The sequence below is a fragment of the Saccostrea cucullata genome, unplaced genomic scaffold, assembly GCF_032062105.1.
Source record: "Saccostrea cucullata isolate Sc308-1 unplaced genomic scaffold, CSIRO_AGI_Scuc_v1 ctg69, whole genome shotgun sequence".
In the NCBI taxonomy this organism is placed as follows: Eukaryota; Metazoa; Mollusca; class Bivalvia; order Ostreida; family Ostreidae; genus Saccostrea; species Saccostrea cuccullata.
The window spans coordinates 567,662-585,761 of NW_026939160.1; the positions used below are offsets into that span (position 1 = coordinate 567,662).

Here is an 18,100-nt window from a genome sequence, read left to right on the forward strand (position 1 = left end):
TGGGCACATAACCGCCTCGGTAACCTTCCGTCTTGTGCGCAGGCACCTGAAAAATGATACATCCACCACCCCTACCGAGATATTTTTGGACACGATAATCATTTCCTTGTTTCTCTTTTCAAATAATAATTTCCTTGTCTATCGTACCAATACTGTTTGATACGGTCCTTCGGATGAGACCGTATAAATCGAGGTCCCGTGTCGCTGTAGGTGCTGGCACGAAAAAGATACCTCGATCCTTGCTCAATGGCCCTATGTGCGAGCTTAGGACAAAATTTTCAGCTTTCCGCCGGCAAATGATGGCGTCTTCATATGAGTAAAAAATAAATAAATAAATAGACTCAATTAATCGATATTTGATTATCATCTTCCGTTTTCTGTCAAGTTTTAGAAATTGTTCCTTTACGGTTTATGAAAACTGCGGGTACTTTTTATGGCTTTGGCAGCATGCTAGAGGTAGTTTACGGCAAGATACATGTACATTTGACGTGGCGCCGCGTAATACTAGTACATTGTACATGCATGTAAATATACCGAGCACATACTGTAAAGGGACAATCTCTGTAACTTGACAAAAACGGAAAATATCAAAGTATTCATGGTATTCTGGTATTGGTATGTAGACGAGGAATTCATGTATATTGTTAAATTTTCAATAGGAGAGAGAGGGCAAAATCTCAGGTGCCTGTCATCCTGTCTAGTACAGTACTGTAACGAAAATAACTCAAATAAAAATTTTAAAACCCTTCCCTTCAAACAGTATTTGGGCTTTGAAACCTATAAACTGAGAAACTAAAATACGACTTAAATTTTGAAATAAACCCAAGAAATCCGTCCGACATTTTATATTTAATTAAAATGTCGGCTAAACCAGCCACGTAGCATCGTTTTTGAAAGGGGGACAGCCAGAGAAAAGTTTTAAAAGTTGACAAGCAACAAAAAGAAAGGGGGGGGGGGAGAATTGCCCAAACTCGAAAGCGTAATGCTTGTGAAAAAATGAGGAAGCCCTGTTACAACGCACTTTGAAAAATTACGCACTTTGAAAAAATTTTTTCAAAGTGCGTTAAAATTTGGGACCAAGCTTACGCACTTTGAAAAAAATATTTTTTTTTCAAAGTGCGTTAATATGGACCATATTAACGCACTTTGAAAAAATGTAAAGATTGATCAATATTCCTTCAAATAATTGGTATGATAAACAACAAATTCTGGTTTAATAACTTTTTTTATGATAAAGTCACTGTAGGACCTGAGATATTGACGTTTTAAATATTTAAGGTTTTGATAAAAGAAAAGGGAAAATTAAAGGGTCTTGAAAAAAGAGTGACGATTGTTTAAGTTCATTAATTCGTTTCTTCTTCTTTTTTTAAATTCTAGTCTTTGATAAGTAGATGTTAAAGGTGTATAGGGGGCACTAACAGAGGACAGCTTCAAGCAACTTAGCATTTATCATAATAAAAAGGGGCCAATTTGATTGTTCAAAACTATGAAAATTCTTTCTCTCTCATACGTTTTACTGCACTTAAAAATAATATAGTTTTCATCTGTTTTAATTAACTCATTAATTATTGAAAGTTTTCAACGTCATACCAGTTAGGTAAATACATAATTATATGAATGCTTTGAGTATAGCATAGACATCGAGACTGGGCGAAGGGCCAGGGGAGGGGAGGGGGGATAAGCCTCCCCCCACTTACTTTGGAAAGATATATACATCGTATAAACATTGGAAATGCAGCGTACCCTTTCTAGGTTTATTGCTCCCCTTTCCCGTTTGTTACCGATACCTATGTATTGGTAAGATAAAGATTTGGTCTGAGGGATCTTATACTGTTTTTCTCCTCTTTTCGACGGGAGAAAATCAATTTGAGGTTAGGGTTAGGCTTAGTTTTTTGAAAGATAAATAACAAATAAAATCTTTCCATGACTTAAATATGATTTTTTTTTTCAAAGTGCGTTAAGTGTCTCCATGGTAAAATATATTGATGTAGACTTTTAACGCACTTTGAAAAATTTTTTCAAAGTGCGTTGAGTTGGTCCCAAATTTAACGCACTTTGAAAAATTTTTTCAAAGTGCGTTGGTTTTGTCCCAAAAATTACGCACTTTGAAATTTTTTTTCAAAGTGCGTAATTTTTTCAAAGTGCGTTGCCACAAAGCCCCCTCTGCACCCCCTTCCCTGTGGCTACGTGCCTGTAAACTGATCTACATGTACAGTGTATGTAAAAATATTGGTCATATTTATAGCTTTGTATGTTTATTGGGCTCAAAACCATTTCTCTTAGACTCAATTTAATATAAATACTAGTATTCTCCTCAATTTCAGGTTCGTAAACAATAAAAAAAAAATATACTCATATCTTGTCCCGAATTATTATTAAAGTTAAAAGCGCACATGGCAGCATCTAGAGAACAATAATTTTCCACACCCGTCGATATATTATGCCCGTCCTATTTCACATTGTCTCGAATGACGTCATGCAACAAGGGAGATAAGCGATTTACAATAAACGATCCACATGTCACTCAGGTAAGTTTAAACAACATTTAATGATGGAAATTGGTGACAAAAAATTAAACAGACCTCAGAATGTTATTAATATTATTCTAGAGGCTGATATTAATGAATAATTGTGAATTTTCACATAAATATTATATATACATTATCCGGAAATAGTTAATCTTATCATCATTCTTTTCACTAACCGTTACACTGTACTTTCCAATTTTCAAACGCAAAAGAGTTCCAAAGATGAACGAAAACAGGTACCACCTTTTATTTCTAAATGTCATCTTTTGTGTTCTTGCCTTTCCCGTTTTATAGATTTGGAGAATGGGAAAGTGAACTACAACATATTTTCTTGGAGGCTATAGTATTTTTTGTTGTTGAATATTTTGAAATGATTAACCAAAATCTACAAACGATGATGCTGTCAGTGTCAAAAGTGTCAGCTATGATAAATTTATATGTTTAATGATTTCTTAAATTTAGGAATGTGTAGTTTTGATTCTGTTTATTATTGGTTAAAAGGCACATATACAGACGATGAAACAATGTTAAAACAATAAAATCTTACTTGAGAAGAAAACATCATACTGCAGACTTTGAACATGATAAACAGATGAAACCAGACAGGGCTCTCACACCACTTTTTGGGACTGGGACCGGGGCCGTTCAAATTGGGAAATTATCGTCATTTTGGGAAAAGTTGGATAACCAAAATTCTTTAAAAAAAAATTATCAAATTTTGCTTTTCTAGCATTTTGTCATCAATTTAACTCTGGTTTTGAATAAACAGTTAAACAGAACAAACATGGGTACGTAGGCTATTCATGAAAGTACATTAGCTTTGTCATTACTATCTTTGAGTGTTGATATTGCGGTTATATGTCTTTCTAAGTGACAGTCGCTAGTCACATATTCCCGAATTTCCTCGATCACATGGACAACTTTGCTTACCAATACAGCGCGAGACTAAACATGCCGAAGTGTGGGTATGTTTCTAGGTGCAGCTTACTAATGTTTAAATGAAATGTCTATTTTTGAAACCCAAATGATGTTTTTTGTCGAAACTACATGACAAGATACTCTGCTGTCATAGTTAGTACACATTTTTGTAAAAACAATAACCTGGTTCCCCGAACCAGTTTACTAATGCATTTGGCGCGAACTAATAAAATAGTGGTAAAGTTTCACTTTTATTTGCAAGTGTGTTTTGTTTGTTTGTTTGGGGTTTTTTTTGCGATTAAGTTTCATGGATTTTATTTTTTAATTAATATTTTGCTATGGAAATTGGGAAATATACACCTTTCTTTTGGGAAAAAGGTACCTTTTTTGCTTTTGGAACGGGGCCGAATATCGGCCCCAGATTTAGAGAATCGAGAGCCCTGCCAGAAAACTAATGTTATTGTCGATCTCAGAATTTTACAAACCATGTGTTCCTAGCAATTCTTTAACTGCTTCTAGAACAAAACATTTCCCCCAAATTTTGTTTAAAGCCCTGGGGCCTGAAATTGTGACCAGCGAAAATTTCACCTATTCACACTGCCATATTAGGTAAGAAGATAATATGGTCTATTGCGCTTCGTGCATGACTCACTGTACATGCGGTTTTGTTGTGTATGTAGCAAAAAAATATGTAAGAAACACATGGTTCATAATATTTTGAAATTTTGCGGTGAGAAAAATTGAGAAAAAGCGCACTTTTTTGTGTGCAATAAATATACACTTTTTTCAGTGGGTGGCACTGAAGCTCTCTGACTGTTCATCCCGATTTTCTCAGACCAGTGAGCTACAGTTTTAAGCTATGCTTTTATGTACTGGTTAACATGCATCAATGGGTTCAATTAACATGTTGAAGAATCTATTAGTAACTGTGTGCATCACTCTACTACAATTTATTTCTGTAGAATCTTTAAGAAATGAATACAGTAAATCACTTTTTATTCACAAGAACTTTATTTTCACATAATTATGCGAGACAGTGAGTTCACGAAAATTTCATTCTCCCTTATAATAGTAATACTAGAATTATTCTTAAGATATATAGAGAAATAACAACTATTTGTGAAAATTATGTCTTGCTAATTAAGAGTCAATGACTGTCTTGCGAAAATAAGGTGTCACAAAAATTAAGTGATAAAAAATACAGTAATGTCAGTATGAAATATCAGTTTAATTTTTTATCTTAAATATTGTAATTATTTATAACTGATTATGTTACAGAAATGCCCAATTTCCAGGGCAGCCACCAGGTAAGATAACTCTTGCTTTATTATTTTCATTAATTTATAAATAGTTACTCAAATGTTTAATATGCAACCTTATGAATTTCTAGTACTGGTACCAGTAAATGCTTTTGAATCGTTTTCTATACCAATACAAAAAAAAAACAACATAATTTTCATTTGATATACATTGTAGTTTTACACTGAATGAAAAACATTGCATCATCTTCTTTTTAAGATAAGTTACTTTGATCTTCTTTGTAACGTATAGGTAACTTTGGAATGATGAACAGTCATCCAGGTTATGTTCAGCCTGGAATGACAGGGTTTCCCATGATGCAACAGCAGAGAATGATGGGACCACAAACTCCAATGATGCAGCAACAAATGATGATGTCTAACAGGGGTCCAATGATGCAGGGAAATATGTTTCCAATGCAGGTTTGTCCTTGAATTTTTTGATACACAATGTGTTCAAATGAAGAAGAGCTAACATTGAACATACAATGCTATGTTTGAAAAAAAAAAAAGAAAAAAAAGTTTGAAATACAGCAGAATCTTTTTTTCTTTACAATTTAATGGAAATAAAATAATTTGACTTTAACCAAACTTCCCTGTATACAGTGTTTTCAAGAGAAATTTTGAATAGGTATCAATGTAAGCATTTTTTTCTTTATCATTACAGATGGGGATGAGACCAGGTGTAGGTCCACCATCCTACAACCAAGCTCTGACAGACAGCTACAGACAAAGGTTTTTTTTTTTTTTTTTGCTAAAATACAATTGAAAGAGTGTTTTTATAAATGAAAACAAATAAACAAATCATAATCAAGCAACAAAGAATAATCACAACTTGAATTCAAGTCATCTTTCCCTTATGTCAAATAATTTCTTTGGTAAATCTTTTTGTTAGGGGGCCAGCCCCATCCAGAGGGCCAACTCCTGCCAGAAATAGGGCCCCTCTATCCCCAGAAAGTCAGAGGCGAGCCCTGGAGCAGGAGAAGAGAGTCAGGCAGTTCCAGGAACAGCAGCAGCGGCTGAAGAACTTTAGAGGAGGCAGTAAGGTGGACGCTGATTCACTGATAGAGTCCATGTTTGGTAAAGCAGAGAAACCGGTGCCCAAAAATACTCCCTCACCTCCTACAGCTAAAGACAGTGAGATCATGTTAAAATGATTTTTTCTGTTTACAGAAAGTTTTAAAGTGACTAAGAATTGTTGCTCCTCAACCTTTAAGGTTCATTGACCTTCTGATAAGAGAGACAACTAACAACAAAAATATCTTTCAATGTTACCTTTAAAAGTTGACAAACTTAATTTGCAATATGAGGCAAGCTGAAGTTATTGACATTTTTATGATAAGTATGATTTCTTTCTAGAAATTATTATCATAAAAGCCACATTTTACATGAAGGAAACGGGGATGATGCACATCAACTTCCAAGAATGGAAATTGACCAAAAAAAAAAAACAAAAAAAAAAAAAGAAATGCATGATTTTGAAGGTTTCAGATCATATAGTTTTACTTATCATTTTTAGTAACAAATGCTCAGCAAACAGATGATGGATTTGGTGATTTTCTGGGTGGCCCCTCAACTCCTGCTGGACAGGAAGGTTCCCATGGTAACCAGGATGTAAATAATGTAGAGGCCACTCCCACCACTAGTGAGCAATTATCAACACAGTCTACTGAGAACATTCCCCCAAAAGAAGAAAAGAAAGGTTAAAAAGTTTCTCTTACCGATACAGTTTTTTAAGCTTACACAAGTTATGGATTCAAACCATCTTGATTTGTGCACATGAGGATATTGGATACTAATCTGAATATTGAGGGAAAAATATTTTTTAAAGAAAATATATATTCTAATATTAAGAAAAAACCTTTTCTGAAATACCCAAATTTGACCAGAACACTTTATAAAGAAGTTTTTCCTGACTTTTACTTGTCTAACCTTGCTCAGAAAATCTTGCCCCTTAAATTGCACTTTATTTTCTTTACAGGATATATGTAGTATTATTATGTTTTAATAAAAGACTAAAATATAAAACCAGAACACTATAATTCTGCAGCTAGACTTTTACAGGTTTGAAAATCTGTAATTACTTCTTCAGATCTCATGGCTATGATGTTTGAGTGTTCTGATCTCTCAGCTCCTAACAAAGCGAAGACATTCCACAAGCCCTCCCTAAAGGAGCTACCACCCACTCACCACCACCACCACACATTCCAGCAGAGTCGCCACGCCCACCAGTGGAAACAGGAAGAGGATCTTACAGGGCTTTTTCTGGTCCAAGGTATGATGGGATATGTATTACTTAAGACCAGTAAATTTAATTAACTCCTCTCACAGTCATAGGTTAAAAGAAATATCTTTATTTTTGCAACTGCCTGTCTTTTTGAATTGTATTTATCATCATTATCCAGTCTTTTTAAGGATGAGGATATGATGGATGTTCAATTATAAAGAACATTCATGGAGACAAAAAACCATATTAATTAATTGATTTTAATTAACCCTCACAGAACCAGCTACAGTATCAGCACCACCCACTTCACAGTCTCCACCCCAGACTGTCCAGGCCCCAGCCACACCGGTCAAATTTGAGGTTCCAGCCTGGTGCCATGAAGATGACAAGGTTCCACATTTATATAGACAAGTCCTGGAGGCAGCAACTGTGTATGTAGTCCTTATCTTTGTTACAGTGTGTGTATTTATTATCTCACAGTAACACACATGTGTTAGTTTATCCTCAGAATTGATGCAGGCTTGATTTATTTTATAGATATGATCTTTTAGGAGTGGAAGCTCCACTTTGCGATGCCCTTGTTATTTTTTTTTTTAATTCTTGTTTTCTGTAAATTTACGAAATGGGGATATTAAATCTTTATATTTGGTTTTTAATTGAACACTTTTTTATTTGAATCTCTTGCCATTAATTTTATATTTTCTTGATTTTATATATGATTATCATCTCAGAATTATTTTGATTAATGTGTGTTTTAGTGATGGTAAGATATCCACAGACAGACTGTACCCCATCCTGGTTCTGAGTGGTCTACCTAAGGAGACCCTGGGTCAGATCTGGTCACTGGCCAACCAGAGTACTCCAGGACAACTAATCAAACCAGAACTGTACCTCATACTGGCTCTTATTGCTTTTGCTCAGGTTTGTTTATGTACATGTTATAAAATCTTTTCATATTTTCAAAGATGTATGTTATTTGTTAGAACAACATAATTTTTTGCATTACTAGCTGTACCTGTGTATTTTTTATACAAATAAATGCAATGTTTAACCACAGAATGATAACAAAATTGATTTGATTTATATTCTTATGAAAGATTTGTATTTTCAACAGCCAGATTATATTTTCTTGTTTCATTTGTTACACATCTTTCCTTTTGGCCAAACAGAATAACATAACATCACTATCACCTGAAATGTTGAGGAAATGTCCCCAGCCTCCTGTTCCTTTTCTTGGCCAGCAAGCTGCCCCTCCCCCTGCCGGCACCTCAGGGCCCCCACCCCAGAACAATGCAGCAGTGGAGAATTCAGGGATATCTGGCACCTTGCCAATGATGCAGGGATCTCAGTCACCTCTCACAGCAGGGAATTCTGGGACAATTGGAACTTTGCCAACAGTGACTTCCATGGCAACAGGGACTCCGTCTTTACCTGGAAGTCAGCCTGTGTCTAGTCAAGGAGCCCCTGGGGTAGAAATACCAGGATTTGCTGGTTTAGAGGGAAGTCTAGCTGCTGATAAAACAGAAGATGATGACTTTGCAGATTTTCAGGAAGCCCCAGCCAGTACTTCTTCAGGTACTGAAGATTACTTTTCCTTATTTCAAAATTGCCTTTAATTTATTTGATCTTTTCTTAAATATTTTGATTTTGTTCTTAATGCAGAATTATACAATTATTGGTCTGTATAAATTGGTAGTTTAATAAAATCTGTGTAAATTTACATCCCATTTAATACTGTTGATGTACATGTATGCTTCACACTTTAATAAATGGTTAAATTTTTTTAGCCATAGCAACTTCACCAAAGAAATCAAATAAACTTAAAAAGGAACCTGAGTAAGTTTATAAATACCCAGTTTATCTGTTAAATCCAAGCTTAAATGTACATTTATTAGATGTTTAAAGTATCTTGAATTGACTTAAGCAAATTATTTTATACATTATTGAGCATGAAATAACTAAAATGATTAGGAATTCTAGAGAAAACAATTATTTTTCAGACAAATTCTAGCTATATTTTATTACAAAATATATGTATTCCTTGTATATGAACACTTGTAGATGACCAAAGTAAAATTCAGTTACTGGTATTTTTTTTTTTTTATAGATATTTGTACAGTGTTCCTAAGCCGGAAGACCTGCAAATTCAGATGTCACCAGGCATGAATCACTCCAACATATCTAACTTTTTCGGCAGTGATGATTCGTCAGGTAGATTAGAATTTCTGACTTTTTAGTATTATAGCTCTGTCTCTCCCACTTTCTAATATGATTTTTTGTCAATAGATACAATAGATTTGGCTGTTTCATTGCGTAAAAATTTTATTTGAAAAAATACCATCTGTACATATACTGATGCCATGTTTATCTGGATGGGTGTGTCTTTAATAAAGTAATTGACTTAACTGAATCTCTACTATAAATGTATCGAGAAACATGATAAAAACCTGTTTCAAAAAAATAATATTTTATTGTATCATTGCAAATTATTAATATCCAGATTAACAAAGAGACAGTGTATTGTATCCATTATGAAATCAGAAGTATGATGTAGATCAAATCATTCAATGAAATAAATGATACAAAGTTCCTTATTGACACGAATACTGAGCATTGCTAGTTCCAATAGGAGTACATATGTACTATATTCTGTGTTGCTGTTAGATTAGATTTGCTAGATTGCAGTGGAAATGCTTTCACTTTTGCTAGTATCAGAAAAAAATGGGTATGGCAGAGTACCACAAAGGTATTTAATATATCATTGAAAAGATTAATGAAATAATTGAAATGAATAATTTTTGTGAGAGTTAATTTTAGAGTGAGTGATTGAATAAGCACAGCTATGCAAGTATTAACGATAATCTGAATGATTAATTTTTTTTTCATGGAATAAGGTTTTCTTTGAAATTTGATACATATTGAATTTATCATAGAGGAGGACTTGTTGAGTAATGGTAGACCGCGGAGGTCCTACAGTGGTAGGTTGCTTTACACCGCTGGCATCTGAATAACTTGTTTGGATATAGTTTATGAACTGCTTTTGAAGAATTTTGAATTTTAGTTGAATAGAAGTTTTTAGTTTTGCAAGACGTGTATACAAGCATTTGATATCTGTGCATGGTTTTTCCATTTTCTTTATGATCAACAAAATTTTCAAAATTCAGACTTTTTATGGACTGAAAGATTGAAGAATGACTTCTGTTTTCCACAACATTTTCTGAAATAATAAACAGTTTTCTACCTTGGTATGGGAATGTTTGTACAACTATTTTTTGAATTTCTTTCATTTTTTTTCAAAAAGTTTCAGCCTCTCCACAACGAAAAATTGTAACTGGCAAGAAAGGTACTTTTACAGCGTAGCACTAAAATTTCCTCTTCTAGCATGCACTTTTTGACTCACACTGTACTCTGCTTGGCTGAAACTTGCTCTTGTGCTGCCTTTGAGTGATGAGGAATAAATATACAAATGCCAAATTTTTAACAGCTCTTTTTTCAGCATTTATGGCAATGCAGTGAAGATATGACTGGGTGCATGAAGAAATTATTAAATCATTTGTGTAATCTTTTATAAATACAATATTTTATATGTAGGTTGTCTCTTTTCTTCATAACTGTATTCATTCTTTGAACTCTGGCATGAAGTCTTCAGTATAAAAAAAAGAATGTTTTAGAATACTTATAGTAATAGAAATACATTTAAATGACACAACCAAACAAACAGTTTGATTATTTGTATATTGTGCTCCATTTTTTCAATATATGCATACAAAAGGTATAGGAATGATTTACATGTATTATATCAACATAAAACAATAAACATATCAGCTATTTATATTCTGTGGGTATTTTAAATGAATTTAAATTTTGAGCAATACACTTTTATCCCCCCCCCCTCTCCTTTCTCAAATAAACATCAATTGTACTAGTCACCCGAACCTTTGCTTAATACTTTTGTAATAATGCATTAGCATTTATTATAACCAGATAATGTTTGAAGACCTGATAAATATTGGAATGTTTTCTAGTGTCTGCAGACTTTCAGAAATAAACAGAACAATCTCAGGCAAAAAAGAAATAATGAAAGGAAATTCAATATTTTAAAATTTATTAATTGACTTATTTAAAAAAACAACAACATTAAACGTGATACTAAACATTGTTTTTTACTGTTTATTATTAGAATGTTGTAGCATATTTAACTGAGGTGTAATTATAACATATGCAATAATTAAAATCAACAACATTGAATTTTAACTTTTAATCATTTTAATGTTTTTTGTTTTGTTTTGCTAGATTAAAATCATCAAACTAATTAAATATATACATTAATGAATAAATGCTAGATGTAGTTAATAGGACTAATTTTTAGTCATTTTATAGTACACAGACACAAAATTCATATGAAGTCTACAATCATTAGGAATTAGAACAAAGAATAGAAAAATTAATATCTCTTCTTCTTCTTTTTTTTTTTTTGGAACACAAATTATAACATTCTATTTTACACAGAAATTGTCATCCTTGTATATGTCTCCTTTCATTTCACCAAAGTTTTCCCTTTTATATGATTAAATGCTGAACTTTTGTATGCCATAACCTTGTTTTACAATAAAAAAATACATTACATAATGTTCTTGTTAGGTGCTTCAACTCCCAACAGCATGGATGAAGACTTTGATGATTTTAAATCGGCTGACAGCAAACCTAGTGACAGCAGTCAGTTTACGTCATCCGAGCAGTCAGAAAATGAGGACTTCAAGGTACTGGAGTCGTATCTGGATGACTTCAACAGGAAAAAATCTGAGCAGGAGAAACAGCAAGAAAGCCCCCTCCATCGACCCCTCCCAAAATTTACCAGCCCCCAGTCCTCCCAGCTACCCAGCAATGCAACACTCTCGGCCATACCAGCAGCTAGAAATCTCTGGTCCAAACCACCAACTGTAAAGAAGGAGGCTGCTAAGGCTCAGTCGGATTTACCAAAGGCCCACTTCGGATTATCACCTCCCGAATCGTCGGATTCCGAGTTTGCGGATTTTCAAGGTGCGCCAAGTGAACAGCCCCCAGATTCTTCACAGCCACCAGGTGTTGACCTTTTAAAGGCCTCACAGAGTGACACTTGTTTAATTGGAGATGAGGACAAATATGCAGCTCTCAGGGCTTTTGATGTCAGCGAGGACACCACTGTCACAGTGGCTCCTTCAATATTTGACAGTAAACCCACTGTTGAAAGCGAAGAGGATTCCTGGGCCGATTTTCAGGCAGTGTCCACAGATGCTAAAGTTGATGAAATAAAACAGATAAATAATCCAGCTGATGTGCTGCAAGCTAACTTTACTAGTAACACACAAAATGATTGGTCTTCATTTTCAAGTTCAGCCAATGTTACCTCTAAGGATGATTCTGATTGGTCAGCTTTTGGAAATGGAACTGAGGCAACAAATATTCCAAAAGATGATTGGTCTAATTTTTCACAAGGAGAGGTAGTTAGTGATCAACAGAAAGATGACTGGTCAAATTTTTCTCAAGGAGAAGTAACTAAAGATGAAGCAAAAGATGAATGGGCTTCTTTTCACTCTTCAACAGGAAGTAATGATACGATAAAAGATACAAATCAGCCACCTCAGCTTGTTGAGGTGAAAAAGCAACACTTGCAGACTACAGACATACTGGGGTTGTTCAAAGTGAAGGAAAATCCAGTCAATGTTGTATCAAGGGATGATTTTGTGGAGCCGGAGAGAGAAAAAACACCCCCTGCTCCAACAAACATTCCCCTCCAAAAATCTAAAAAGTTGTCTTCGGATTCAGATATGGATGATGATCATTTCAGGGCTCCTCCACCTATGGATTTTGTGGATGAAGAGGATGACGCCTTCGGTGACTTTAGCCGAGGTTATGACTTGGATGAGGTTGTGAATAAACCTGCTGCTCAGGATGAGAAGAAAAAGAATCTGTACAACTTTTATGGAATGGATGCTCCATCTAGTAAATCCACATCCCAAAGCTTAACCAACAAACCACAGACCTCTGTGTTGGATTCCACAGAGACAGATTCCTCAAGTGTGTCTGGAAATGTATCCGGATTTCCCGGTAATCCAGCTATTTCTGAGGATTCCATGTCTACCTCTAGTCTAGAATTACCTGGATTGAAAAGCCGGGTTCCTGTTGTCAAGGACATGGACTCGCAGTCTATATCCAGCAATGAGTTTGGAACTTTTGAGACTCATCAGAAAAAGAACTTCAATCCAGAATCCAAGTCATTGGATAGTCTGGATTTGAAGAAGGAAGAGGTGGAGTCTGTGGAAAATTTGGAAATACCTGAAAATGAAGTCAAGGAGGAAAATGTACCTGAACAAAAGGATAATTTTTCACAGTTTTCAGGTAAAAAAAACTCCAACTCTTGATTTATCTTCCCGGCCGTTTCAAGATAATGTTTCAATTTATTCAGAATTAACTCTCTATGTCTGTCTCTTTTTTAAATAATTTAATAATCAAATATATTTTCTAAATTTATTTTGACACAGAGCCAGTTTTGCCATTTGTCAGTAAGGTTCCTGAGCCACTTCCTGTTCTGGGAGACAGATACAGCTGTTTGATGGAGGACATACCAGTCAGTATCAGTTATAGGTGTTTTCAGTCAATTTTCTAGACCCTCTTTTGACCCGAATTTAAAAAGAAATCATGGTCATGAGTTGAAACTAGGGAACCATGACCTACATATAAATATCTGACCATTTTATAATGGAGAACTTGTACATCACACTTCAAATTTGTAATTGTCAAATGCCAGCTCTAAAAAGGAAGAAAAATTTATTTGTGGTGATTAAAAAAAACATTGATTTATAAATATTGAATTCATTATATTTTGTCATTGTATAATGCATTTATTTCATTTAATATAATTATTTCTACAAGGGGAGTGACAAACATGTACACGAATGGCAGAGATGTCTGGAGAGCTGTTACAAGGTGATCAAAGAGGCCAACACAGTGTTTAACTCAATCAGTAGCTCAGCTGTCTGTAATGAGGTCATCACTTCAGAGCAGGGCTCAGAGTTTGTCAAAGGTAAGGAAATCTCAGGTCAAAGGTAAGGAAATCTCAGGTCAAAGGTGAGGAAATCTCAGGTCAAAGGTGAGGAAATTGCAGATCTCAGGTCAGGTCAAAGGTGAGGAAATCACAACTCTCAGGTCAGCTAGTTCAAAGGTGAGGACATCTCAGATCTCAGGTAAGGTCAAAGGTGAGGAAATCTCAGTTCAAGGGTCAAAAATAAAGAAATCTAAGTTCTTAGTTTTGCAGGTCAAAGGTGAGGTAATTCAAGTTTTCAGTTTACAGGTCAAAGATAAAGGATTCTAAGAGGCAAATGATACGTAATATAAGATTCTTTTAAAGCATATAACCATGTTGCTTACTTTATTTTGTGACTTTTATTATCTGAGTATGCTCATAGGGATTCTGCTGCCAACTTTGTCTTTGCTTACAAACTATGAATTTGATACTAAAAATAATTTTGTTTTTTCAGGTGTAGTTGAAATCTACAGAGTTGTATGCAGAATCAGTGTGTCTATAGAGTCTACAGGTAAACAATACTTACTGCCACTTTATCAAAATTCATCTATAGTATATTAACATGATTTTCAGAATAAGAGTATTTATACATGTAAATGTATAAAATTGTGTAATTTTACATCAATTAAATTTCTTTTTACTTGACTTGTACTTTTAAATTTTATTTAATAGATTTTAAATATACACTAACATTTTGAGATGACATTAAGGTATACATGTAGTGAGATTTTGTACTATATTAAGCAAAATTATGCACAATTTTCCTGTTTGTAGGACTGTCAAATGACAAATTAAAACAACTCCTGAAAGACGTTGATCTTGTTTGGAATAATTTGGCAGCATTTCTTGTTGGAGGAAATATGATGGTTTGTATCGAAAATTTTGATTTTATACTTTCAGAGAATACATGTACATTTTTATTTAAAAATTTGCTATGTTTTAATTCCCACTTAAAACTTCATATTTTGCTGTTTAAAAAAAATTGGTAAATTAGCCATTTATTGTGTTTCTGAGAAATTGAGAATATATGAATTAAAGAAGAATTTGGTCATAAAATAATGTACATGTATCAAATACTAAAATTATAGAAACTGCCAGTTATTTCAAATTGAAATTTTTATCTTTAATTAATGCATAACTACAGCCAGAGGATAAAGATTTAGATTGCAAAAACGGCATCTTGAAATCTGACGATCAGGTGGCCCAGTTCCGAGCCTGTGGCGTGTGTTTATTGGACGTGGACGCCGCATGTAAAGACTTCGGCAGTGAGGAGCAGTGTGCCAAACTAACGTACGGTGGCAGACAGTATCATGCTGTGTGTGCCAATTTGTGGGTCAATCTTGTGGACAGTATGCTACCAGCTCTCAGGTTACCAGAATTGTTATGATTTCAAAGAGATTTACATTCACTGCAAAGAAGATTTTTTTTTGCAGGGATGTTTTTATTTTGAAATTTAAAGGTCTAAGTGAAACTGTGTTATCCTTTAAGAAGTATATTGTTTAATACAAAGATGTAATGCACACATTACAATATATCAAGACAAATGTAAAATTTACCTTCTCATGTTTTTTTTTTATTCTAATATCAAGTAAATGTTGGGTGTTAATTAAAAAACTTGTTTGCTTGGCAAACCAAAACTATTTTGGGAAAAAAGGAAAAACTATTTTAATTTACATGTACTATTGTTGGTATTGCAAAGGTTGATAACAGCCTTAATATTAATCCTTTGAATGTTGTATTTAAAGTTTGTGTGTTCTGATCACAGAGATCAACTGTGATGAATTCATCTTGTTTTCCTTTTTCATAATTTATCTTTTCATTCCCTCATTTAAAAAAATGCTTTTAAACACATACTTAGTATTTGCTTTCCACAGAATTTTTGTTGTAGTACACAAAAAAAAAAAGAAGAGTAGTTAATTTTTGTAAATGAGTATTTAACAATGGTACAAGTGCTTCTGAACATTCCATATCATAGAAATCTCAAATGTCAGATTCCTTTATTGTGTTAGTATGAAATAAGCCATATCAAACATCCCTGTAGTTTCGTTACTTGTGTCATTCATTGGTTATATATGTTATGCGTTATGCATTGTCTATTTTCTGAGTGCACATAGAATCAGTATGATAGTATATCACAAATGGTCTAGGTCTTTAATTTTAATTTATCTACATGTAAACATGAGAGATGTTTCTTTCCATTTTAGATGTACTTTTAAAAATTAACAACTTTTTTGGTTATTAATTATAAATATGCATGAATAATCACCTTTTTCAATGATCTTTCAACCATGAGTTTCAAAGAGATTGGTGGGTTTTTTTTTTTGATGGTCTGCTTTATTCACACAACATAAAAAAAATCATTAATTTTCCTTGAAATTATTGTGACAACCTGACCCCAGGATAATGAAACTTCTAAGCTTAAATCTAAATTTTTATGTTGTACTGAAATGCAGTAGACTTGAAGTTGAACAGTCCAAAGCAAAATTATTTTTCAATACTACATGACCAGAATGCTGTAGTCTGCAAATTTGGAGACTAGGCCGAGGCTAAAGAAACATCTTACAGGTGATCAAAAATTTGATTTAAGTCTGTTTCACAATCCTGGGACCATTAAATAAATTTTTATATCCTAAAACAAGAGATCAAATGATATCTGTAGGTTCTGTCCATACTTCAACCAGTATTTGCCATATTTTACATTAAGTTAATCCACATTGCATGTATTTATTTTCCATTTTACTATAATTCACCAAACATTACAATTCTTACAGTACTTTGGAGTATGTCAACACTACAGAATATAATGCCTCTGAAATAACTACATGTGTATGTTACAGTAGATTCAGGATTAAGGTCATTCTTAGTATTTTGATCCAGTGTGGATGCAGGGAGAGTTAATCCACATCAATCTGAGGAAATCTGGATTAATTGTAGTGCGCAGTCAGAACTGGCCATTATGGTAATATGTTAGAAGATGGCAATTAACCAAATAAGACCTTCAATGTCAAAAGTAAAATTAAAAATGTGTTGTTTTTATGCTTTTTTTTCTTTAAAGAAAATATGTTTACTCAAATTGATTCTAAGAAATCTACCAGAGGATATTTTAGAATTATTTCAAAAAACAAAAATATGTTGATCATTTCGTATAATTGTCATATGATAAACCCTTTATAAAGAATGTCGAACATTCCTAAATTGATGTACTTGATATATATTTTTGAGTTGCTTACATTTGTATATGAGGCACAAATTGTGATACAGATGGAATTTGAATGATAGTTTTTTTTTTGATATTTGAAAAACTGAAATTAACATGAGAAATGCCTTTCCTTGTGTATTTTAATCTTATATTCTCTATTTGGCATTTATTTATTGATATAGTCATGATGCCATATATTATGTACCCATTTTATTTTTATCCTTTGATTGTTGGGTACGTGTACATTAAATGTTGTTATAATAGTGATAAGTCATTTATGAATATTTATGTTGAACTACTTGTTAATGGCACTAGTGCAATATGTTCAAGATGTATTTGAGAACAGTGGCTGTTAAATAAATATGTGCATATCCTGAATATATGTTCTTAGTATTTGTTCATTTCAAAAAACAAGGATGAGAGAAGTAAATGAAGCTTAAAATTCAAATTAATCTTTTTTTCCCCAACAATTTTCATTTCAATGAATGCGTTTTAGTTAGATTCAAAGTGGTCTTATAAAAAGCTGGAAAAACACTAGTTCTGGAAGCGCATACTTGGCACAAAGATTACTTAAGGTCCAACAGTGTTTTGTTACCTTGAACCAAGGTCATTTCAACAAGTTCAAGGTCACCTAAATAAAGTTAAAAAAATTTTTTCTCGGGCATGCCTTCGTAGTGCAGAATCGCTGGAAGCTCATGCTTAGAAGAGGGATTGTTTATAATTGAATGATGTATAATGACCTTGAACAAAGAAAGTTTCTATGGGTTCAAGATCACTAGCAGAAAAAAATATCAATTCTTGACTTTATAATAGAGAATCACTGAGAGTTCAGACTTAGTAAAGATGTTGTTTATAATCCAAGGATGT

General features: G+C 33.5%; 1 protein-coding gene across 5 annotated transcripts; it reads left to right on the top strand.

The window, feature by feature from the left end:
• Positions 1-2,717: 2,717 nt before the first annotated feature.
• Positions 2,718-17,611, top strand: LOC134252365 (synergin gamma-like). Of its 5 annotated transcripts, none has more exons than XM_062734826.1 (20): positions 2,718-2,764; positions 4,725-4,753; positions 4,998-5,167; positions 5,412-5,479; positions 5,640-5,881; positions 6,264-6,446; positions 6,837-7,019; positions 7,249-7,402; positions 7,730-7,892; positions 8,141-8,546; positions 8,759-8,807; positions 9,079-9,182; positions 9,905-9,949; positions 10,273-10,314; positions 11,613-13,349; positions 13,493-13,578; positions 13,884-14,034; positions 14,489-14,545; positions 14,809-14,900; positions 15,179-17,611. In XM_062734826.1, the coding sequence occupies exons 1-20, from the start codon at positions 2,751-2,753 to the stop codon at positions 15,419-15,421; spliced, it is 4,218 nt and encodes a 1,405-aa protein (XP_062590810.1). In that variant the 5' UTR covers positions 2,718-2,750; the 3' UTR covers positions 15,422-17,611. The 5 variants fall into 5 exon arrangements, with proteins under 5 accessions (XP_062590810.1, XP_062590811.1, XP_062590812.1 ...); XM_062734827.1 differs by having other exon boundaries at positions 8,765-8,807; XM_062734828.1 differs by lacking the exon at positions 10,273-10,314.
• Positions 17,612-18,100: the final 489 nt, after the last annotated feature.

Coding starts and splice junctions, on each gene's coding strand:
- LOC134252365 (XM_062734826.1), top strand. Junction 9,950..10,272: donor ACCGCGGAGGTCCTACAGTG/GTAGGTTGCTTT, acceptor TTTTTCAAAAAG/TTTCAGCCTCTCCACAACGA. Junction 13,350..13,492: donor TAATTTTTCACAGTTTTCAG/GTAAAAAAAACT, acceptor ATTTTGACACAG/AGCCAGTTTTGCCATTTGTC.